Source organism: Alligator sinensis, unplaced genomic scaffold (assembly GCF_000455745.1).
Source record: "Alligator sinensis unplaced genomic scaffold, ASM45574v1 scaffold132_1, whole genome shotgun sequence".
Taxonomy (NCBI): domain Eukaryota; kingdom Metazoa; phylum Chordata; order Crocodylia; family Alligatoridae; genus Alligator; species Alligator sinensis.
In genome coordinates, this window is record NW_005842776.1 from 354381 (window position 1) to 379000 (window position 24620).

The following is a 24620-nucleotide window of genomic DNA, read 5'->3' on the forward strand; positions in this document are numbered from 1 at the left end:
GACCGCGATGGGGCAGATCGTGTTCTGTCACGACATTGTTAGCAATTCAAAGGCTTATTTCTGCAAGAAGAAAGGAAACTTTCAGGATAAAGTGGATTAATTTTCCTGTCTACCCCTGAAGCATGCTCAAGCTTGCTACATGTGTGATTAAGGACAAGATAATTTTTGGGAGGTGTTGACTTCATTCATCATTTCACAGGGCTTTATATAGCTCTTTATATAGCACCAACAGTATCACTACAGTAAGCTACAGCCATGTTGCAATTGCCCTTTTAAAACAAACCATTTTATCCCAGGACAGAGTGCAGTCATTCAGACATCCACGTTTGCTGACCCAGGACAGATCCTAAAAAAGTACTAACTGTTTATTCCAGGACATCACAAAGTGCAACTGGGCAGTTATCCTGGGATTGCATTGACTCAATGGCAGAAAAGCAGCAGTGTGCATTCAGTCACTTATTAAACCCTGATTAGAAGGGCGATGTGTGTACACGCCAGTCCTGGGATATTCATGTTCAGGGGCAAACACATTCACAACTTGTCCAGGGCCAAATGCAATGTCTTCCTAGCCTTATTGGATGAATTGGACACATTGGTGTTAGGAAAAACATCAGTTAATCTTAAACTGGATTTAAAACATATCCTTAAGGTAGAGATTTTGAAGGAGTGGCAGAGTTCAGTGTTGTGTAGCTCTGTTTTTTAATGTTGTTGAAGCTTGACTTGTTTAGACCCGTCATGCTTACAGAGCACAAGGTGCTCAGTCCGTCTTTCAGATCGGTATTGTTAGTGTGGTGCTGGCTATAAGAAATGCCAACTAGCTTTTGACTGTGTGTGTTCTTCAGCAAAAAGACAATTATTTCAGGAATTTCCCCCTGAAACCGAAAAGAAACAGTGACTTAATTTCCCTTTTTAATTATTTTTTTAACACGGAGGCATCTTTCCCTGAAAGCCTCCTAATCTTTCCTTCCTTTTTTCACTTTAAACAGGGGTACCAAAGTTTGTATTGTATGTTAAATGCCTTCCATTTCCTTAGTGGCATGTTTAAGCAGTGTATTGGTTTGCCTCTACCGATCCCTAAATTCTTCAGAGTAGCAGTTGAGTGCAAATTCCTTTTTGTGGTGGAGGAAGCAGGATTGAGATATTACAGTGCATCATGCATGTGATCACACTGATTTACAGGATTGAGTAAATGCACTGTTGCTCTAAATCGGGGGTGGGCAGTTATTTGGGTTGGAAGGCTGCTTAGTGAGTTTTGGTGAGGTGTTGCATGCCGGGTCAGCTGCTCTTCCCCCCTTGCCCTGCCCCCCGCGACGGCTCACCAAAACTCCCTAAGCGGCTGGGCCAAATAAAACCCTTTGGTTAACCAAATTTTGCCCACTCCTGCCCTAAATTCTCAACACAGTGGTTTTAATAAGTAGGTAGTAACATGCACTTGTTAATTCCCTAGGCACTGTTTAGATCAAATATGAACTATACTTACTGGTGTGCACGTGTTTGTTTTGGATTGACTAATTTTACAGTGTATGCCAGTGCACACCCAAAATATTATTTAATAATGTTTTGGTAGGTTTTTTTTAAGTTTGTCCTGTGTGTGTAAGTGCGTTTTTGGTTGTCGTCGTGTTGGTCTAAGGACATAGGCTGGCCAGGTTCTTTGGGTAGATGTGGGAGTTTTAATTTAGACCAACTGAGTAGTTGGAAAAAAGTTCTTTGCAAACTTTCGAGTACAATCATCTTTACTATGCCTGAAGAAGTGATTGCGCCCAAAAGCTTGCAAAGAACTTTTTTTCAACTACTCAGATGGTCTGATAAAAAGATATCGCATCTACCCAAAGAACCTTGCTTGCCAATATCTTTGCCAGACTTTTCCGGGTAGGATTTTGCAGGGGAAGCAGTTTTGGGGGGTTTTAATTGGATAGTTTGGTTTAAGCATGGTCTTAAAAAACCATTCACTTCATCCTGCCTTTTTAAAGCATAGAGATATCTCTGCACAATGTTTTTATTAGCTCATTGTACAGGGAATCCAAGGCAAAGGCTGCCCTGAGCCTACCTCAGGAAAGCACGTGAAACAGCAAACAAAGGAAGTTTGCTTCAGCTGATGAAAGCAAGTCCCTAACCAGAATGTCTCTTGTAACCAGTATAGTCCTGTGTAAGCAAAGTGCCTCGTTTCCCAGTTTCTTCCTTGCTGCCTAGCCTGCCCTTGAAAACATCACCCTATTCTTGGCCTGGGCAGAGAGCACTTCCTTGTGCCTCCTCCTTCTAGCCCAGCTCTAACGAGCCTCTAATAACAGACAGTCCATCGTGTATCCTGTATCTTTCTATTTTTACTTCTAGCTCTCTTGAAAAACACTAGAAGCCCCCTTGCCTTAGCAAGGCCAGCGAAACATGTGTTGAATTTGTAGGCCAAGCAAACTTATAGAAAAGACCCAAGAAACTGGAGAACTGGTTAAAATAACACAAAAAAACTCCCGTCCCTCCAAAAAAAAAAAACCCCAAAAGCTCTTCGGAGTTATCCCTTTTGAATCTATCTCCTGCCCCCCAAAACAAAGAAAAAACAAGAAAATCATTCTTAGAACTTGCCCTGTGTTTGGATGAGTAGCACATGATTTGAGTGGGGGGAGAGGGTTCATTTCTCTAAGGTAATGGAGGGTTGGAATACCCAAACTGGGCATAAATTGAGAAGCTGGCATCAAGCAAGAGTACGGGACACTTATTGCAGCTCTAATGTAATGCCAATATTCTTCTTTTGCTGCAGTACCTATAATTTTAGTACTACTTTACAAATCCTGGTTAAGGATCACAGACTCGTTGTCTGTCCCACGTGCCTAACACAAAAATTCGAAGTATAAACTTTGCATTTTTCTCTTTATATCGTTTCCCCTGATCTCCATTTTTTTAAGTTGTCAACCCCTGTTACTTGGAGACTTCTTAAATTAATTCTTTGGCCTTTCTTATGGGGAGAAGGCTCTTCTGCAAAACCAGGAAGGCTGTGTGTTGCTCTCTTTGTGAGGGTGCTCAGGCTTGGTCTTCGTCCATCTCTTCTAGGACAGAGGAGCTCCTTTAACGCTCGAGCAGCTAAAGGAGTCTGCCAAAGTAAGGTTGCTTTTCTAATTAGTTAATCACTTTCTATTAGTGACAGTTACTGTCTCTTAAATGAATGAGATCTTAACTTGTGTTGGATGATTTGCTGAAATCGCTGCATTGCTAAAACCCGGCATTTTTTTTGTTTACTGTTCTAAAGCGTGACGTGATTTATATTAAGCAGTTTCTGATCCCTCCCCCCCCCCCCCCCCCCCTCCCTCCCCTTTCCCCCCTTCCTACAGTGGTTAGACTGTGAGGGTCTCGGTCTTAATGTGAATCTGTCTCTGTTTGGGTTGCTTGCTGGAGCAGTGATATATCTGAAATATTTGCCTTGGCAAGGTCACATGCTAACTGCAGTCGAAGAACTTCAACAGTGGGCCAGACCTCACCACGGGTTGTCCTTGCACATGCACATCCCTGCGTCAGGTTTGGCAACTTTTCTGAACAGCTCTTTAACCAAGGGCTCTGCCCCTTTAGCCCATCCTGTCCCCCGCACTTGATCCATTGTCAAGAGGTGATGCTTGAAGTTGTGACATCCTCGTCATTCCCATGGCAACGGGCTCTCAAACAGATTTGACTAACCTGCAGCATCAAGCTGAAGAAGCAGCCAGCTGTGGGGGGAAACTCTTGTTAAACCACATCTTAAAAATTAACAGCATCCACTTAATACTAAAAATACCCAGGCAACACAACAGTCAGAAAGCAGCAGGTGTCTGCCCTCCTTGTGTGTACTAAACCGCAGCAAGGAACGGTTGTGGCAATGTGTGACATTCCAGTGCACACGTGATACAAAGGGCCCTTTCTATGCTGCATTTAGGGAGCCGTGTTGGCTTTTTTCTAGTGAACTGCAAATCATGCATTTCCAACACAAGAAGGGACGATATACATCCTTGGTCAGTGCATCCAGGGTCTAGTGGTGCAACCAGAAAAATTATAGCCCGGCTTCATAGAGCATGAACTCCTTAGAGGTAGGATCGACTTCCAGTGTGCATGTCTGGACAGTGCCCGTTACACTTTGGGGCTACCAGAATGCATGTTGAAACAGTGGCTTTATTTCTGCATCTCCACGGGGCTTTCAACTATATTTTTAAGAACTGTGGATAGGTATTATTTAAGCTTCATTGTGTCTTGAGCTACATTATAAAGCCCTCTAGCTGGCTAGGATGAAGGGTGTCAACTTGAGTTCTGAAGAGTTGTGTTAGCCCAGGTTAAAAGCCTTGATTAACATGTCTTTTTAAAACTCCAACGCTGCCAGTGTGTGGCTGCGTTCGACTGGCAGGCAAAACTGTGCTTTGCAAATTGTTTCCCCAAGAGTTTAAACCATGCTTGTGCATTTTTTTTTAAGAAACACTCTATGCTGGAAAAGTAAATGTGACTTCAAAACAGCTGTAGCACAGCAGTGTCATAAAATTATGTTTTTTTGTCTGTGTGGGCTGGGAAAATGTTATATTCCATTAAGGAACCGTATGTTAAACTAGGGATCTGAAGGCTAACGCACAGTGGTAACTTATTTTTGCGCCTCTACAGACAAAGGAAATGATGTTATAATGTAGTGCCTCTGCCATATTTTAGAAGTGGCTGTTTCCAAGATAGAGACAGCCTTATTTCACGAAAATAGATTCAGGAACTCATTGGAAATGTTAGTCTAAGTTTAAATACCAGAATCTATTTAGTTACCCTAAGGAATGACATGGCGTGCTGAGCATCCAGCTTGTGTTGGAGTTGCAGGTGTGCAGCACGTCTTAAATCAAAACGGTCTGACCCAGGGGTCGACAGAGTGCCAAAAACACCCGCAACTTCAACTTGTAAGACGTTGGCAAGCCAGGGGCGAATGATGGGGAAGCCATGAGGGGCCCGATCCTGGTTGTGGCTGTGTAGCCTCGCCCCCTTCCCTGCCACCCACCTAGAGGCATGCATGCCAAGCAGAATGGCTTTGTGCGTGGCACTTGTGCCAGATGTTGCCCACCCCTGGTCTGACCTTGCTTTGGCTGACTAGTTTCAGGTGCTCCAGTTTGACGCTGCTGGTCTTATCTGTGAAAAATAGTCATATGCTTTCCAGGTGCTGTGCATGCAGGACCTTCCTCGCTCCTCAGCGGGATTCGAGTTGTGAGGTTCTGGCCAGAAGAGATGACTCAAAGATATATTAGTCCACCCAAGCTTAGGCTTTGAAATTCATAGGGCCGCTACCTTGTTTATTTTTTTCCTGGTGAGATAATTTGTCAAGGTAAAGAGATGATGAATGAACAAGAAGGGAGAAAGAAACGGTTCCTTTAAACCAGGGGTGTCAAACATGCAGCTCACGGGCTGATCTGGCCTGCAGAACTGTTGCATCTGGTCCGCTGGTAGTCTGGTGGGCTACCAGAGGTGCACTGCCCCTCATCTCTGCATTGTTGCATACCCCTGACATTGCAGCCCGGCCAGAGCTCCATGTTGGCAGGCAGCAGCACAGAGTCAGGGATGTGCCGGCTTGCAGCTCTGTGCCACTGCCTGGCAGTGTGCAGCTCTGGCCAGTTGGCAATGTCAGGGGTGTGCGGCAATGTAGGTCCAGTGATGTGTGCCTGCACAGAGCTGTGTTCTGCAGTGAGGAGCTGGGGGCATGTGTGCCTAGGAGGAGCCAGGAGTGTGCAGCAGCACAGATCTCTAGCTAAACGTGGCTCTGTTGTGCAACACGTGGCTCCGTGCTGTTGCATGCTGCTGCCTGCCAGAGCTCCGTGCAGCTGCGTGCCCCTGGACCCACACTGCACAGATGTGACTCTGTGTAGCTGGTGCCCCTGGACCCACACAGCTCCCAGGATGTGGCCTTTTGGATCCAGCCTGGAAGGGGAGCCCATGCGGTTTGAGTAGGATAAATTTGAGACCCCAGTTTTAAACCACTTGAAAAACATTGTAACGCCATTTGTCCTCATGTACACACACCAGTTCCTCAAAATCAGCTGCTGGAAATGGTGGTGCACGTTATAAGCAAGGAAATACAGTAACAGCAGTTTCTGGTGCTTAAGCATCTCCTGAGTGAAACTGGAAGTAAAGTCTTCACAGGGAGCAGACCAATGTGCAAGAGCTGCGCCTCGGTTACTTCTTACAAGGACAGATCTTTTTCGTTGTTCACTCTGCCTTTCAAAAACAAGATGTTTCTTATTCTGGAGCATGCTGTATGTGAGAAAATACAGTGTGTATTTGAGGGATCACTGACTTCCAAGGCTAGGTAGTGCACATAAGTGGTCCACTTCCTAGAGTACCCACTGTTGCAAAGTTTGTTCATTTTCGCATGGTCCGTACTGTCAGATGAGCTTGGATTTTAAGTTTGGCTTCTGAAAATGCAGTTGCTTTGGAGGTCTATACAGGCCAGAGCTGGTAGTCAAACTTAGCTTGCCTTAATGTTGAAGAACAGATTAGCTTTGGCAGATAAAGTCAGGTAAAACACAGTGTTCCTGTTTAGATCATGCTGCAGTCAATTCCTGGTAAAGGCAGCCTTTTTCCAGTTACATATGTAAGAGTTCATGGAAATATTTCTTTCTCTTAATCTATTGAATGTTTTAACTATTGCAACAGAAGTTCTAATGGCTAAGGTCATGCTTTATTCACCACAGCTGCATTTATTATATATGAAAAAGGAGAAAGGATGAAAAATATTAGAGTAGAAGAGGATTCATTAGTTAATCTCTAAAAAGGCTCTTGAACACTGTGGGCCTCTGTTTAGCAGTTAGGCATGCAACTGTGCTTTTGATTTGTGCATACTGCTGCTGTAGCTACACATAAGGATAGGCTGTTTGTGTATGCTCCTAGATTTTCAAGCATTGAACTGGTCCTTTTGTCTTTATCGTCAAAGTAGCTGTGTGTAGGTGTGCACCTAGATAAGATTCAGGCAGATAAGGCCAGGGAAATCTTCATTATTGGTCGGTGTGGTGGTCAGGCAGTTGGAGATATCAGCAATCGAACTGTTGGCAAGGTTTTTTGGAGAATATCTGCAAGGGGAATATTAAATTACTATTACAGGGGCTTTTAGAAAATGCTTCCAAGCATTGGAGTGACAGTGGAAACATGAATGGGCCTGTTTGAAAACGTAAGAAATGGGCTTCGAAGGCTGTTTTCATGGGCATCTTGGAGGTATGAATCAGTGTCTTAGACCCCTGGCATACTCTACATTTATGGTTTTATTAGCCTGTTAATTGTGCCACAAATAGTATGTGCTACATGTGTAGCTGATTTATGGTGCTACGAAGTGGCAAACTAGTTGCAAAGGTTTTCCACAAAACATATGGAACATCTTTGTGCCTTGTGCATATAGCACCACGAACTGAACGTCTAATGTGCTCCTTCTGATGCGGACAGTCAGCATGAGGGGTGGGGGTTGGCATTGGGACTGGGATAGTCCTGGTCCTATTGCCAAAAATGGGCTGCGGAGGGAGGGAGTTGTAAGGTTCCCCCCCACCAGAAACTTGGAAACCCCTGTACCCTGCAGCCTTCCATGCCTCGCCCCACAGGCGCTTGCCGCACATGCAATTTTTTAAAGGTCCTGGTACACCAGCAGCCTCTCTCTGATCCCAGGATCTCCTTGCTCTGGGATGTCTAAAACTGCATGTATAGTCAAACTTCATACACAGTCTTTAGATGTCTGTGGGGCTTTGGGAGAGGGGAGAGGCTTCAGGGTCCCAGCAGGGAAGTCCAACGGTTTGCAACTGCAGGAGTCACTTGACTGCGCCCCAGGCTCCTTTCTAGCAGTGGCTTAATTGGGATCTGATCCCCAGTCACAAGAATTGCCCCTCCTGACATGCGGCATGTCTGGAGGCATGGTTGTTGGGATTAGGGATCAGATCCCATCACGCCATTAACTGAAAATCTGCTGGCCCCCTTTTAGTTGCAAATGAGACAGGCCAGGCTGTGAAGCTCTTTGAAAGTCAGGTCATGTAGTTTGGTGTGATAGAGAGGGGAGACCTGGTTAAAAGGAATGACCCAGGAAAAGAGTCTTTACATTAGGACAATAGACACAGAATAAACTAACACTATTGCAATGTTGGGGTCAAGAGTATTAGGGGAATTGCAGATTGTAAGTAAATTGGTGAAACCTGCAGTGAGCACGCTTCCTCCATGGGTCTTGCACAGAAACTTGCTTGAGGTCACACAGGGTGTCAGTGGCAGGGCAGGGAATTGAACCTGGGTCTCCTGGCTTCCAGGCTAGTGCTTTTTTTCCAGTGGACTGTTTCTGAAGAGAGAGTGAAACGGCATTGGTCAAAGCCAGGAAGGAGCTTGTTGCAGCAATGCAAGGTATGATGTGATGACAGTTGAGTGCATTGCTTGGTGGATGAATGGGAAAGGCTGCATCTTGAATGATACGCAGAAAGAATCAGCAAGAATCAGGTGGAGGGTTGATGTGCAGACCTGGGGAAAGGTGGAGTTGAAAATGATGCCCAGGTAATGGGCCCGAATAACTGGCAGGAAGGGGGTGTTTCAGATTCCCCCAGGCAATGGATTTAATTCACTCCTTCATGCCTATGATATACATACAACACACTTGAGAACCGTTGCGTTTATAGCCTATCTGAACCAGTTTTTTGGGTGAACCAACTGACTTGTTGTTTTTTTCCTCTTTTCTTTCAGATTTTCTATTTTGTACATACCTTGTTTTGTATATACTGTATATGATGACTTCGGTGGGCAGTGAACGTACCCGGGGCACTCGGGACAAGACGCAGATTTCAACCACACAGCCAACACAACCACAGAAACAAGTAGTACAGGTACGTGCTGCATAGCCTCTCTCCAGGTTGAGTAAGATTACAGTCAGTACCCGCTCTATAGCTTGGTAAAGGCTGAGAGTGGGAGCACGAAGAGAAGCCTTGCCTTCGTGTAGAGAATGTATCTGATTGCTCGTGTTTTCATGCTCTTGGGGTACTGAGCAAAACTGCCTGCTGGCTGGGCCCCTGAGATCCACACAAATCTTGTGTTCTTCAGGAGATTGGTCTCTACCCTGGTGCTAGGATTTTGGCCTGAGATATTCTGACATCCTCACAAACTTTAGCTCTTTCAAATGTGAGACTCGTGATGCTAAAGGGTCTCTGGTTACTGTTAGCACCCCTAGTAGGTGGTAATGGCTTTTCTCAGTGACTGAGATGAGTGTCTGCAGCAGGACCCAGAAAGCCGGCCGCTCATGAGCAAGTCTCCCCAACCCACAGGCAATCCAGAAAGTTTTTGGAGAGTGCTGGGGACAACTTCCTGGTGCAAGTGTTGGAGAGGCCAAGTAGGGGCCATGCTCTTCTTGAGATGTTGCTCACAAACAGGGAAGAATTGGTGGGGAATGTAGTAGTGGATGGCAGCTTGGGCAGCAGTGACCATGAGATGATTGAGTTCAGGATCCTGAGGAAAGGAAAGAAGGAGAGCAACAGAGTAAGGACCCTGGACTTCAGAAAAGCTGCCTTGGACTTGCTCAGCGAACTGATGGACAGGATCCCCTGGGAAGCCAGTCTGAGGTGGAGAGTAGTCCAGGAGAACTGGCTGCACTTCAAAGAAACTTTATTGAGGGTACAGGAACAAATCATCCTGATGTTCAGGAAGACTAGCAAGTACGGCAGAAGACCGGTTTGGCTTAGCTGGGAACTTCTTAGTAAACTCAGTCACAAAAAGGAAGTTTATAAGAAGTAGAAACTTGGACAGCTTGGGCATGTAGGGATGAAGTCAAGAAGACCAAAGTGCAGTTGGAATTCGAATCATAGAATTGTAGAAAACGAGAGTTGGAAGGGACCTCAGGAGGTCGCATCTAGTCCAACCCCCTGCTCAAAGCAGGACCAGCCCCCAACTACATCATCCCAGACAAGGCTTTGTCTACCCGGGCCTTAGAAACCTACAAGGATGGAGATTCTACCACCTCTTTAAGTAACCTGTTCCACTACTTCACCACCCTACTAGTGAGAGAGTTTTTCCCAATATCCAACCTCAACCACCTTTGCTGCAACTTGAGCCCTTTGCTCCTTGTCCTGCCATCTGCCCCCACTGAGAACAGCCCAGCTCCATCCTCTTTGCAGCCCCCCTGCAGGGAGGTGAAGGTGGCTATTCAGCCCCCCTCAATCTTCTCTTCTGCAGACACAATCAGTCCAGTTTCCTCAGTCTCTCCTCACAAGATATGTCCCCCAACCATTTTCATTGCTCTCTGCTGGACTCTCTCCAGTGTGTCCACATCCTTTCTGGAGTGAGGGTGCAAAACTGGACACAGCACTCCAGAGGTGGTCTCACCAGTGCTGAATAGAGGGGAATAATTACTTCACTTGTTCTGCTGGCAATGCTTCTATTAATGCAAGAGCTGGAGCTAGCAAGGGATGTGAAGGGTAATAAAGGTATCTGCAAGTATGTCAGCAACAAGAGGAGGATCTGGGGAAGTGCGGTTACTTTACTAAATGGGGGAGGCAACCTAGTGACAGAGGATGCAGAAAAGGCTGAAGTGCTCAGTGCCTTTTTCACCTCAGTCTCCACAGGCAAGGTCAGCTCCCAGATTACTGCACTGGGCAGCACACTTTGGGGAGGTGAGCAGCCAACAGTGGCAAAAGAACAAGTGAGGTACTATTGAGAAAAGCTGGACACACAAAAGTCCATGGGGCTGGATGGGATGCACCTAAGGGTGCTGAGGGAGTTGCTCTATGCGATCGCAGAGCCATTGGCCATCATCTTTGAAAACTCATGGTGATCGGGAGAGGTCCCGGACCATTAGAAAAGGGCAAATATAGTGCCCATCTTAAGAAAGGGAAGGAGTATCCAGGGAACTATAGACTAGTCATCTCAGTCCTGGGAAAAATCATGGAGCGGATCTTTGAAGAATCCATTTCTTAGTACTTGGAGGTGATTAGGAACAGTCAGTATAGATTCACCAAGGGCAAGTCATGCCTGACCAACCTGATTGCATTTTGTAATAAGATGACAGCCTCTGGATGCAGGGAGACCAGTGGGTGTGATATACCTTGACTTTACAAGGCTTTTAATGTGGTCTCCCACAACGTTCTTGCAAGCAAGCTAAGGCTGTACGGGCTGGATGAGGGGACTGTAATGTGGATAGAAAACTGGCTGGATCATCGCATTCAAAGAGTAGTAGTTAATGATTCGATGTCTAGTCAGCAGCTGGTATCAAGTGGAGTGCCCCAGGGGTCAGTCCTGGGGCCGGTTTTGTTCAATATTTTTATCAGTGACCTGGGAGATGGGGTGGAGTGCGCCCTCAAGCAAATGTGCTGATGACACCAAGCTGGGGGAGTAGATATGCAGGAGGGCAGGGTTAAGCTTCAGAGACACCTTGATAGATAGGAGGATTGGACCAAAAGAAATCTCATGAGGTTCAATAAGGACAAGTGCAAAGTCTTGCACTTAAGGGGGAACAATCCCATGCACCGGTACAGGCTGGGGACCAACTGGCTAAGTAGCAGCTCTGCTGAAAAGGACCTGGAGGTGACAGTGGACAAGAAGCTGAACAGGAGCCAGCCGTGTGCTCTTATTGCCAAGGAGGCTAATGACGTCCTGGGCTGCATTGGTAGGAGCGTTACCAGCAGACCAAGAAGTGATTCTTTCCCCTTTATCAGCACTGGGAAGGCCACATCTGGAGTCCTGTGTCCAGTTTTGGGCCCCCCACTACAGAATGGATGTGGACACATTGGAGAGAGTGCAGTGGAGGGCAATGGAAATGGTTAGGGAGCTGGGGGACAGGACTGGTGAGGAGAGGCTGGGGGAACTGGACTGATTTAGTCTGCAGAAGAGAGGATGGAGCTGGACTGTTCTCAGTGGGGGCAGATGACAGGACAAGGAGCAATGGGCTCAAGTTGCAGCCAGGGGAATTGAAGTTAGATAATAAGAAAAACTTTCTCATGAAGAGGGTGGTGAAGCACTGAATCAGGCTCCCCAGAGAAGTGGTGGAGTCTCCATCCTTGGAGGTGTTCAAGACCCGGGTAGACAAAGCCTTGGCTGGAATGATGTAGTTGGGGATGGTCCTGCTTTGAGCAGGGGATTGGACTAGATGTGACCTCCTGAGGTCCCTTCCTACTTGTTTTTTTCCTCTTTTCTTTCAGATTTTCTATTTTGTACATACCTTGTTTTGTATATACTGTATATGATGACTTCGGTGGGCAGTGAACGTACCCGGGGCACTCGGGACAAGACGCAGATTTCAACCACACAGCCAACACAACCACAGAAACAAGTAGTACAGGTACGTGCTGCATAGCCTCTCTCCAGGTTGAGTAAGATTACAGTCAGTACCCGCTCTATAGCTTGGTAAAGGCTGAGAGTGGGAGCACGAAGAGAAGCCTTGCCTTCGTGTAGAGAATGTATCTGATTGCTCGTGTTTTCATGCTCTTGGGGTACTGAGCAAAACTGCCTGCTGGCTGGGCCCCTGAGATCCACACAAATCTTGTGTTCTTCAGGAGATTGGTCTCTACCCTGGTGCTAGGATTTTGGCCTGAGATATTCTGACATCCTCACAAACTTTAGCTCTTTCAAATGTGAGACTCGTGATGCTAAAGGGTCTCTGGTTACTGTTAGCACCCCTAGTAGGTGGTAATGGCTTTTCTCAGTGACTGAGATGAGTGTCTGCAGCAGGACCCAGAAAGCCGGCCGCTCATGAGCAAGTCTCCCCAACCCACAGGCAATCCAGAAAGTTTTTGGAGAGTGCTGGGGACAACTTCCTGGTGCAAGTGTTGGAGAGGCCAAGTAGGGGCCATGCTCTTCTTGAGATGTTGCTCACAAACAGGGAAGAATTGGTGGGGAATGTAGTAGTGGATGGCAGCTTGGGCAGCAGTGACCATGAGATGATTGAGTTCAGGATCCTGAGGAAAGGAAAGAAGGAGAGCAACAGAGTAAGGACCCTGGACTTCAGAAAAGCTGCCTTGGACTTGCTCAGCGAACTGATGGACAGGATCCCCTGGGAAGCCAGTCTGAGGTGGAGAGTAGTCCAGGAGAACTGGCTGCACTTCAAAGAAACTTTATTGAGGGTACAGGAACAAATCATCCTGATGTTCAGGAAGACTAGCAAGTACGGCAGAAGACCGGTTTGGCTTAGCTGGGAACTTCTTAGTAAACTCAGTCACAAAAAGGAAGTTTATAAGAAGTAGAAACTTGGACAGCTTGGGCATGTAGGGATGAAGTCAAGAAGACCAAAGTGCAGTTGGAATTCGAATCATAGAATTGTAGAAAACGAGAGTTGGAAGGGACCTCAGGAGGTCGCATCTAGTCCAACCCCCTGCTCAAAGCAGGACCAGCCCCCAACTACATCATCCCAGACAAGGCTTTGTCTACCCGGGCCTTAGAAACCTACAAGGATGGAGATTCTACCACCTCTTTAAGTAACCTGTTCCACTACTTCACCACCCTACTAGTGAGAGAGTTTTTCCCAATATCCAACCTCAACCACCTTTGCTGCAACTTGAGCCCTTTGCTCCTTGTCCTGCCATCTGCCCCCACTGAGAACAGCCCAGCTCCATCCTCTTTGCAGCCCCCCTGCAGGGAGGTGAAGGTGGCTATTCAGCCCCCCTCAATCTTCTCTTCTGCAGACACAATCAGTCCAGTTTCCTCAGTCTCTCCTCACAAGATATGTCCCCCAACCATTTTCATTGCTCTCTGCTGGACTCTCTCCAGTGTGTCCACATCCTTTCTGGAGTGAGGGTGCAAAACTGGACACAGCACTCCAGAGGTGGTCTCACCAGTGCTGAATAGAGGGGAATAATTACTTCACTTGTTCTGCTGGCAATGCTTCTATTAATGCAAGAGCTGGAGCTAGCAAGGGATGTGAAGGGTAATAAAGGTATCTGCAAGTATGTCAGCAACAAGAGGAGGATCAGGGGAAGTGCGGGTCCTTTACTAAATGGGGGAGGCAACCTAGTGACAGAGGATGCAGAAAAGGCTGAAGTGCTCAGTGCCTTTTTCACCTCAGTCTCCACAGGCAAGGTCAGCTCCCAGATTACTGCACTGGGCAGCACACTTTGGGGAGGTGAGCAGCCAACAGTGGCAAAAGAACAAGTGAGGTACTATTGAGAAAAGCTGGACACACAAAAGTCCATGGGGCTGGATGGGATGCACCTAAGGGTGCTGAGGGAGTTGCTCTATGCGATCGCAGAGCCATTGGCCATCATCTTTGAAAACTCATGGTGATCGGGAGAGGTCCCGGACCATTAGAAAAGGGCAAATATAGTGCCCATCTTAAGAAAGGGAAGGAGTATCCAGGGAACTATAGACTAGTCATCTCAGTCCTGGGAAAAATCATGGAGCGGATCTTTGAAGAATCCATTTCTTAGTACTTGGAGGTGATTAGGAACAGTCAGTATAGATTCACCAAGGGCAAGTCATGCCTGACCAACCTGATTGCATTTTGTAATAAGATGACAGCCTCTGGATGCAGGGAGACCAGTGGGTGTGATATACCTTGACTTTACAAGGCTTTTAATGTGGTCTCCCACAACGTTCTTGCAAGCAAGCTAAGGCTGTACGGGCTGGATGAGGGGACTGTAATGTGGATAGAAAACTGGCTGGATCATCGCATTCAAAGAGTAGTAGTTAATGATTCGATGTCTAGTCAGCAGCTGGTATCAAGTGGAGTGCCCCAGGGGTCAGTCCTGGGGCCGGTTTTGTTCAATATTTTTATCAGTGACCTGGGAGATGGGGTGGAGTGCGCCCTCAAGCAAATGTGCTGATGACACCAAGCTGGGGGAGTAGATATGCAGGAGGGCAGGGTTAAGCTTCAGAGACACCTTGATAGATAGGAGGATTGGACCAAAAGAAATCTCATGAGGTTCAATAAGGACAAGTGCAAAGTCTTGCACTTAAGGGGGAACAATCCCATGCACCGGTACAGGCTGGGGACCAACTGGCTAAGTAGCAGCTCTGCTGAAAAGGACCTGGAGGTGACAGTGGACAAGAAGCTGAACAGGAGCCAGCCGTGTGCTCTTATTGCCAAGGAGGCTAATGACGTCCTGGGCTGCATTGGTAGGAGCGTTACCAGCAGACCAAGAAGTGATTCTTTCCCCTTTATCAGCACTGGGAAGGCCACATCTGGAGTCCTGTGTCCAGTTTTGGGCCCCCCACTACAGAATGGATGTGGACACATTGGAGAGAGTGCAGTGGAGGGCAATGGAAATGGTTAGGGAGCTGGGGGACAGGACTGGTGAGGAGAGGCTGGGGGAACTGGACTGATTTAGTCTGCAGAAGAGAGGATGGAGCTGGACTGTTCTCAGTGGGGGCAGATGACAGGACAAGGAGCAATGGGCTCAAGTTGCAGCCAGGGGAATTGAAGTTAGATAATAAGAAAAACTTTCTCATGAAGAGGGTGGTGAAGCACTGAATCAGGCTCCCCAGAGAAGTGGTGGAGTCTCCATCCTTGGAGGTGTTCAAGACCCGGGTAGACAAAGCCTTGGCTGGAATGATGTAGTTGGGGATGGTCCTGCTTTGAGCAGGGGATTGGACTAGATGTGACCTCCTGAGGTCCCTTCCTACCCTGATTTTCTATGATTCTGTGACTAACCCTGTTGGATGGAGTGTCCTTGCAAGAAGTGAAGCAAGGAAGATGGCCCAGTGGAGGCTTTTAAAGCAGCATATTTTCAGTTAGAAGGACTTGGACCATTTCCCTGTTGTTTTGGACCCCAACAACATTCCTTGGGATTGGGGGAAAGAGAAATTAAGCGCCAGTGACCAAGATGTCCAAAATGATGGCACACCTGCCAGGTCCCACTGTTCTCCATGCTGGGCACTTCTGGAAAACTTCACCTTGTTGTAGAAGTTGTTCCCCATTTCTGTTGGGTAGAAGAGAGCCTCTTTCTCTGAACAGCCCCGTTTGCCTGGAAATGCAGTGGGCTAAAACGGCTCATGGAGAAAGGATGCCTATGTCAATACTTGGGTTGACTTGTAATATGGAGAGGCTGAATCCTGCCTATTATGTTTAGTTTATAATCTCAAGTTTCCCTTTCTCATCTGCATTCCCTAGTTTGTTCAGATGGGTGGCTTGCATTAACATGCTGACTCTTGGAAGTGGTTTTTACTCAGAGCAGTTGTGTTTTTATAACCGAACAGCTGGGTTTACAGTAAGTCCTTCTGAGGTTTTCCTGTCTTGTGGCCAAATTCTTCTTTTCTCCCCTTGCATAAAATGGTGCTAGTTTGGTCAGTTGAAAAGCTGCTTATTTAAGAACTGTCTGTTCTGTTCTCTCTGCATACTGCACTTGAATGCTTTCTTCAGATTGATATTTTTCTCTGGAAGCGTTTACAAGCCAAAAGAAACACACAGTACTTCACTATCTGGTCACCATTTATTCATTTTTCCAAATCTACATTTGTTTGCTGTCAACCTAGATGCTCCCCAAACACCTGCAATTTTCATGCTGATTTTAATTTCACTTTTCATTCATCCCTGGACCACAATCAAACTAATGTGCCATTGTCATGTTTCGTCTGTGCCTGTTCTTGTTGCTTAATTTTGTGTTTTTGGCATACCGATGTTTGTCTTTTGGCAGCTGCAGATGGATTCAAGAGGATTTTTAACTATTTACTGATTGTTGCTGCAAAGATGAGGTGTTCTGTATGGATGCTGAGGACCTGTTTCAACATGTTAACATTTTCTTAATCATGGTTAACATGAAAGTACTGTTTTTTGTGGGCTAATACAAAGCTAGCTATAGAGAGGGGTTGTAGCTGTGACAGTCCAAGGAATATGAGAGAAGCAAGATTTTTTTGACAAGATCTTTTATTGAACTTTTTTTTTGTAGTTGAGAGGACTGATATACAAGGTTTGGGGCACAAAATGTCCTTCCACAGATATGAGAGATTGTCTTAACAGCTCTCTCAAATATAAAGTTTGTTTGACTTCTATGCTGCATTCCCCCAAAAGGCTTACAGTGGCTTACATTGCCAGTTATTAAAAACGCATAAAAAGGTCTTACACCAGTTCCAAAAAAGTTGGTCCAGTAATCTAGAGAGGTGAGCCAGATGACCGTTGGAAATCATAGAAAATTAGGGTTGGTTGGGACCTCAGGAGGTCATCTAGTCCAGGGGTGGGCAATTATTTTGGCTGGAGGGCTGCTTAATGAGTTTTGGTGAGCTGTCAAGGGCTGCAAGGGTAGCTCTGTCCCTTGACAGGTGCCCTGCGCCCTGGTTGTCATCTTAGGACTGGAAGTCCCACACCCGAACCCCTGACCTTTGCCACCAGAAGTCTTTCCCCTTGCCCCTGAAAGTACTGCTTTTGGGAAGGGGGTTTGCCATCTTGGAACTGGAAAAGAAACAAATTATATACTAAAAATCAAACATCCACAACAACACATTTGAATTTTATTTTATAAAAAATGTCCTGATTTTTGCATGTTTGCACTATATATACATAGGTGATTGCATAATAGCTCAAAATAAAGTCTTACTCTTGTATATTGTTGGGGGGAAGTGGGGGGGTATGGGGTTTGTGAGTAGGTGTGGGTGGGTATGGGGTTTGTGGGTAGGTGTGTGTATGTATTGGGTGTGGGAGTATGTGTGGATATGGGTGGGTGGGTATGGGGGGGTTGTGGGGAAGAGTGGGTGTATATGTGGGGTGTGTGGAGGGGAAGGGTGGGTGGGGGGATGTGGGGTGCACCCCCTCCCCCACCCCTGTGTGCGCCCCCACGAACCAGTCAGGACTCGCCCCAGCCCCACAACAGCCTAGCGCCCACATGCCCTGCAGCATGTCCCCACCACGGCCAGCAGCACCCAGCCCTGCCCCGCACCCATTCCGGACTCCCCCTTGCTGGAGCGGACCAGCTGGGACATGTGCGGACAGCCCCGGCTCTCGCTGCACCTACTTTGCACCCCCCGCCTGTGGCACATCCTGCTGCCCCCTGGGCACGCAGCAGGGCTGGGGCTCCTTCGTGGCTGGACTGCCATTCAAGGCAGCTCAGATGGTGGCGGCTCCTTCTGGCTGCTGCTGCCTCTGGCCCCAGCCCCGCAGTACTGGCAGGGACCTGCGTGCACAGTGCCGCCCTGCACATGCTCTGGGTTTGCATGCCCAGGCTCGGCAGTGACGGCAGCAGACAGAAATTTGCTCAGCACGGGTTGAAAAGCAGCCCCTCGCCACCACCAAGCTGTTCTTGCTGCAGCTGTCTGGAGCCCATGCTGGGCTGCCTTGCAGGTGCTATGTGCTGCCACTGCTGCGCCACTGGGCAGCCCAGAGACAGCAGTGATGGCGGCTGCAGCAGGAAGGGCCTGGCAGTGGCAAGGGGGAGGGACCACTTTCCCCCCACGCTGAGCAGCAGTTTCTGTCCATTGCCATTGCTGCTGCTTCTCAGCCTGGGTGGGCGAGTCTGGAGCGGGCACAGGTCAGGGCGGGTTGGGGCTGTGCATGTGGGTCTCTGCCGGTACCAGAGGGCTGGAGCCACCGCTGCCTGGGTTGCCTAGAAAGATAGTTCAGTCGCGGACCTGCCCCAGCCCCGCTGTGTGCCCAGGGGGTGGCAGGACGCACCACTGCTGGATGGTGCCTGGGCCAGGCGGTACCAAGGGACCTACCATGGCCTGGACAAAGCCCCTCCACAGGCCGCATGCGGCCTGTGGGCTGTATTTTACCCACCCCCGATCTAGTCCAACCCCCTGCTCAAAGAAGGATCAGCCCCAACTTGATTATTCCAGTAAGGGCTTTGTCAAGCTGGGCCTTAAAAACCTGCCAGGATGGAGTTTCCACCCTCTCTTTAGGTAACCACCCTCCTTGTGAGAGAGTTTTTCCTAATGTCTAACCTCAACTTCCCTTGCTGCAACTGGAGCCCATTGCTCCTTGTCCTGTCATCTGCCCCACTGAGAACAGTCCAGCTCCATCCTCTCTTCTGCAGACTAACTCAGTCCAGTTCCCTCGGCTTCTCCTCACCAGTCCGGTCCCCCAGCCCCACAACATTTTCATTGCCCTCCGCTGGACTCTCTCCAATGTGTCCACATCTGTTCTGTAGTGGGGGGGCCCAAAACTGGGCACAGGACTGCAGATGTGGCCTTCCCAGTGCTGATAAAGGGGAAAGAATTACTTCTTGGTCTGCTGGCAACGCTCCAGCAATGCAGCCCAGGATGCCGTTAGCCTTGGCAGCAAGGGCACACTGTTGACTTATATCCAGCTTCTTGTTCACCGTCATCCCCAGGTCCTTTTCTGCAGAGCTGTTGCTTAGCCAGTTGGTCCCAGCCTGTCCCGGTGCATGGGATTGTTGTGTCCTAAGTGCAGGACTTTGCACGTGTCCTGTGTGTGTGTGTGTGTAGGTGTGTGTCTGTATCGATGTGTGTTTTTATATAGGCTCTATTAATTCCAAATCGGTGCATCTTCATTTGTAGTGATCTGGCAGTGATCTAACTGTGGTAAAATGCTTGAACCCTGTCTACACGACAGATAAGGGGTTTGACACCTAACGGTGTTTGGTCCATTGGAAATTTATAAGTCAGAAAAATCCTAGTGTGGGCAGAGCTTTTACATATGCAGGTGGACTGGAGATACCCGTCATGTATTATATTATATTTCAAATATAATATTTTCTTTTTGCCTTCTAATAGTGCATTTAGTTCTTAAAAAATATTAAGGAATTATTGGGAGTTAACCTTCATAGTTTGCTGCTTCTTTCCAATATGCAATCCTTTCTGTGCAGGGATGCCATTATTTGCTGACTGCTATCTAAATAGTTTTTCACTGGCATGTTAGTGTCAAGGTCTGTAGTAATCGGGAAACAGCAGGTGCCTCAGTATCACAGGGGTACTGTACTACTAGATAAGCCTGAGCAACTGGGCTTTATTTTACAGGACTCTTTCTCTAAAAATATTAGTAGACTTATAAGAAGTATTTTTAACAGTTTCTTGGATTTGGTTAGATGTGTATGTGCTAGTCTTCTTATCTGAATATCATGTATTTTAATTGAGGCAGCGTGGTCTGTTACATTGCACATAGGACTGGGAGTTAAGAACTCCTGAATACTTTCATTCCTGACACTGACGGAGGTTGAGAGAAAATGTTATGCATAGCACCTTGAAAATGCAAAGTACAAAGCGCTAAGTACTGCATGAACCAGCCGCGATTGTCCTGGAACTTGACTTCGCATCACTGCAAGTGACACTTTCCTCAAGGAATTGGGACAGCTGCAGCGATTGCTCAGTACAGCAGCAGCTGAGAGAGATCTCTGTTGAGAGCAATTTTTAGACTCTCCTTCTCAATGTTTAGACTTGTCACAGAAGTGATAGCTTTCTCCCCTTTGGAAGCTTGTTTTTGCGGCAAACTCCTAACAGCGTAGTCTTTTTCATGAAAGTAACGACTGACTCAGGCTCTCAAAGAGTGGGTCTCTGCTGTGAATCCTTTCTGAAGATGGTTTTCCAGTCCTAAGATTCAACATCAGCATTAGGCTTTTGCTGATGTTCTTCCATTGATAACTAAGGGTCCCTTTTTACCAAGAAGTCTTTCTCGATGCATCAGCATATGACTGGGATCCCAGTCCTATCTCAGTTTTTGTCTCCAGCAGATTACAGCGATCATCTTAAGGAAGCAGTGGCATAAGGCCAGCAGGTAAAATGTGGTCTTGCAGTCCTCTTCTGCGTTCCTCTGGAGGTGCTGCTTGCAGAAAGAGGAGATCCCTGACTGCCATGTGATTTATCAAACTTTAGCCCTGCGTGATGGGAGCCACTAGTATCTTAGGGCTGCTGATCTGTTTTTAAAAAAGACAGGCATCTACAATTTGCTTTGTGTTATGCCGATCCAATGTGGCTCTTAAGGCGTCTGACAAGTTGCCAGTCTGGTTCTGTTGTCCAGGGCACCAAATGTTCCAGTTGAAACAGCCATTGCCAAATATTTTGAGGCAAAGGAAGCAAGTACTAGCTTAGAAAGGGGGAAAAAAAGGGAGGTAGTTCAAGTGAAACCTTAACAGATTATGTTTATAGCTCAGTCCAGATGCCTGGTAGTAACACTGAAGAGCTGTAAGTAGATGGGACAGCGAAAGGACCAGAGGGTGAGGTTATCTTAAAACCTGTGTAACATCATTTCCTTGTGAAGCCATTTGTGACATAGATGTGTAGCAGGTACAACTAGGTACAATTTAGGTGAAAGCCAGGACTTGCCAAGCGGCTTTATCCTGTTACTAGGTCAGGGCTTTTTTACATGATGACCTTGAACTATATTCCCTGATGGTCATGGGTATTGAGTAGAGAGGTTTACTCCTGCCACACTAAAACCATTGATTTTAAAGACAGTCTGATGAGGCCTGCTTTTATTTTGTTCTCCATGTAACCTCAAAGTCTGTTCTCTATTTTTCTCTCTAAAATCCAGGAAGCAAAAATGGTGTCTGTTGGGAGTGATGGAGACGCAAGTGTTTTGTGTTTTATGGGTAACTTTTCTGTAACTCCTTGAGAACCTTACTGGATGTTTGCATGTTTCAGGCAACAGCGGAACAGATTCGCCTTGCTCAGATGATCTATGATAAGAACGATGCAGATTTTGAAGATAAAGTGAAACAAGTATGTTGTTCGTGTTACTGCTGTGGCACATTGGTTTTATATGACATTTTATTCTAGTCCTTGATGCCTGTGTTTTGCTCTAGCTTTTGACAGCTTCAGACAAATTGCTCCCTCCTCAAACTGTATCCTTCAGTCTTCTACCCATCCCTTTAAGTCCGGTGTGTGTGGGAAGAGAGTGGGAGAAAAGGCCTTGCAGTGTTCCTGCTGGAGAAGCAAATTCCAGAACACAGGATCCCACCTGGAGAATGCTTTACCCAGTAATCTCCCATTTTAAACGAACCCAAGTGCATCTGCTGATCACAGCTATGGCTGTATTGACAAGGGGGTGGGGAAGAGGGGTGGTCTTCCAGGTGGACACATTTTGGAAGGTATGGGGTCTTGTTAATTGGAGCCAGCCCTTGCAACTTCACTCAGAAGGGAAAGCACCTGCTCATGCAGATTTTGGAGCACGACGTCACAGCCTGCTATGTTAGCAGATAGGTGCCATTTGCACAAGTGTCTAGATGCTCCAAAGCTATAGCACTGTGTAGCCTAATCTGAATGCAGCAAACTCATTTCAAAAGAAACATTCACATTGCACATGGGTAAAACAGTGTTCTGACCTGCATCTAGAGCAGTCCACATACAGCAAGCCATTCAGACTGCAGAACCCTGCGAGGAATCCCAGCCCTAGCCAGATTTTCCTGGACGCTTGTCCTGTTCTGCCATTGCTTTGCTGAAATTGTCAGGGTTAAGCCTCAGGGCTTGTCAACGTATGAACATTTACCAACTTAATTCTGCTTCTGGAGTCACCCTAGTATAACTCCTCATATGAACACTCATACATTTGGACTAAAAGTGGCTATTTCTGGTTTGGTTTAAACCATTACTAAAGTGACATCACCTAGAGCAGAAAAAGGCACTCTTACACCATGAAGAGGGTATCTGACATAATGCTAGCAGTATACTTTATGCTGACAGATTTCCCTATATAGATCATCTTTTAGCCAGCAAACCCAGGTTCACACCCTGGTCTTCTAAGATATGGTGTTCCTTCATTGAGTTGCTAGTACTTCATAATCCGTAGGATAAAGAATGTATTCAGCTTCTCTGCATATGCACTCATAGGAAGCATTTATCACCTGTGTAAACCAAGTTTGCTAATACCTTGGCTGCTTTTCAGGAAAAGTGCAAGTTTAAACAGCTTAAAGGTGAACTGAAGCTTTATTTAAAAAAAAAAAAAAAAAAAAAAAAAAAAAAAAAGCCAACAACCCTGAGCTCCTAGGTCATTAAGACCATGCCTAGGCTTAATGCTACAAATCACTGCATTATGAAAGCAAGCTGCTTCGCATGAGTTCCTTTCTTACATCCATGCCAAGATTTTGGGCGCACGTACTTAGCCTTCTGATTATCCAGATATAGCTGATAACATAGCTGACATCCAAGGCAGAACTGTGAGCTGAATTCTTTACACTGCTGGGGCTGTTTGTGATGTTATCACTAGCTCCAGTGTGTTGCTTTTGGGGTTACCCTTCAAGTGCAGACAGTAGCCTTCAGTCGGGGCCGAATGTAGCAGTCCACCTCCTTGGAGGGGTGGGTCAGAGTGAATGTTTTATATCTGTTCCCTTGCTTTCAGGGCCATTTCTTAGTTTTCATTTATGAAGACCAGTTTGTCTGTATAAATGAAATTCTTTCCCTTTCCTGCATTCTTTCCCTTTCCTGATTTCTGCTTTGTAATAACTGAGCTTAGTGGTCAAAGCAATGGATGAGTGTGGGTCAGAATCTGTGTTCCCCTGTAAGGTTATATAATGCATCCGTTTAGCTTATGTGAATCTTTTGGATGAAGAAAGAAATAGGATTTCAAAGCTCTGCATAGGGAGGTCTGTATCGCCTACCTGTATGGTAACTTTTGGATACGTGATAGTCCTGGTACATTTGCTTGTAAATTTCAAACTTAATAAAAATCAGAGAAATCCAGAAATGTGAGCTCAGATCTTGGCAAATGTCAAGTTTTTTAGGTCACCAGTTAGGAGCTTGTGTTTTTGTCCTAATGGATATAAAATTGAGGTGACTTTTAGGGGTCAAACAGTTTTAACTGAAATGCTGTGTTTAAGGCATATATGCTTTAATCTCTGATAGAGAAGCTGCTTGCTTGCTTTCTGGATATTTGCAGTTGCACTAATTCTTGCCTGTTTTCATCTAACAATGACTTTGAACATGTCTGCACTTTTTTTTTTTTTTTTTACCAGCTGATGGAAGTGACGGGGAAGAACCAGGATGAGTGCATAGTGGCACTACATGATTGTAATGGGGATGTGAACAGAGCAATCAACATCTTGCTGGAAGGAAGCTCAGACACAGTAAGGATTTGTCTGTGAATGAAATTTGCTTACTTCTGTTTTGGTCCTTGCCCCACTTTTCGGGAGTGGGCTGGTGGTAAGCTCAAGCACTTGATCTCAAGAGCCTGTGCTCGCTCTCTTCTCTCCCTCCAGTGCCCCTTCAAAGAAAAATGAAGGCATACACACATGCCTTGGAAATCAAATTAAGCTTTAAAAATGTTATCCTGTTGCTTTCTTGCTGAGTTGTGCATGTAACACTTCCATTCCTCTACTGCATTTGGTAGCTGATGACAAATTCAGTCCTACTTTGTGCTGCTTTGTCTATAGTCGGTGTGGAGTCTCTCAGGCCCATGAAGATGATCCAGGGTAAGAAATGTTGTTTTTACCTTGGCTGATCAAGTTTCATTAGCAAGGGATAAATTGTATATCTCCATAGATCCATATTGTACCTTGCAGGTTTAAAATTAAGATAAGGTCCCTGTCCCAAGGAGTTTATCAAAACTCTGATAATGCCACAGCAGGACATGGCAGATAGCTCACTGCTCATTTAATTAATATGCTCATGAGAATGGACCCTCCCTTCCTACAGAAGAAAGCACGGGCATCTTTAAACCTATATTTAATATATGGTATTGCTGTGGTTGAAGTGGTTTCTGGGAAGCTGTTTCATAAATTTTATAAACTTTATATAACACGGGACAGTCTACTCCTCATCTCCACTTACTGAAGAAGGAAACTTGGACTTCACTTACTTTCTAAACCCAAATCCATTCCTTTATCCCCTGAGCTTTATCA

General features: G+C 46.3%; 1 protein-coding gene across 1 annotated transcript in view; it reads left to right on the top strand.

The window, feature by feature from the left end:
- The first annotated feature begins 12116 nt into the window (after positions 1 to 12116).
- The window catches only part of UBAP2 (ubiquitin associated protein 2), a 97051-nt gene continuing 84547 nt past the window's right edge, over positions 12117 to 24620 (top strand). The window contains exons 1-3 of the mRNA XM_006034838.3: positions 12117 to 12253; positions 21430 to 21507; positions 23736 to 23846. Of these exons, the coding sequence (XP_006034900.1) occupies positions 12155 to 12253; positions 21430 to 21507; positions 23736 to 23846 (288 nt within the window). The 5' untranslated portion in view covers positions 12117 to 12154. The remainder of the gene's footprint in view (positions 12254 to 21429; positions 21508 to 23735; positions 23847 to 24620) is intronic.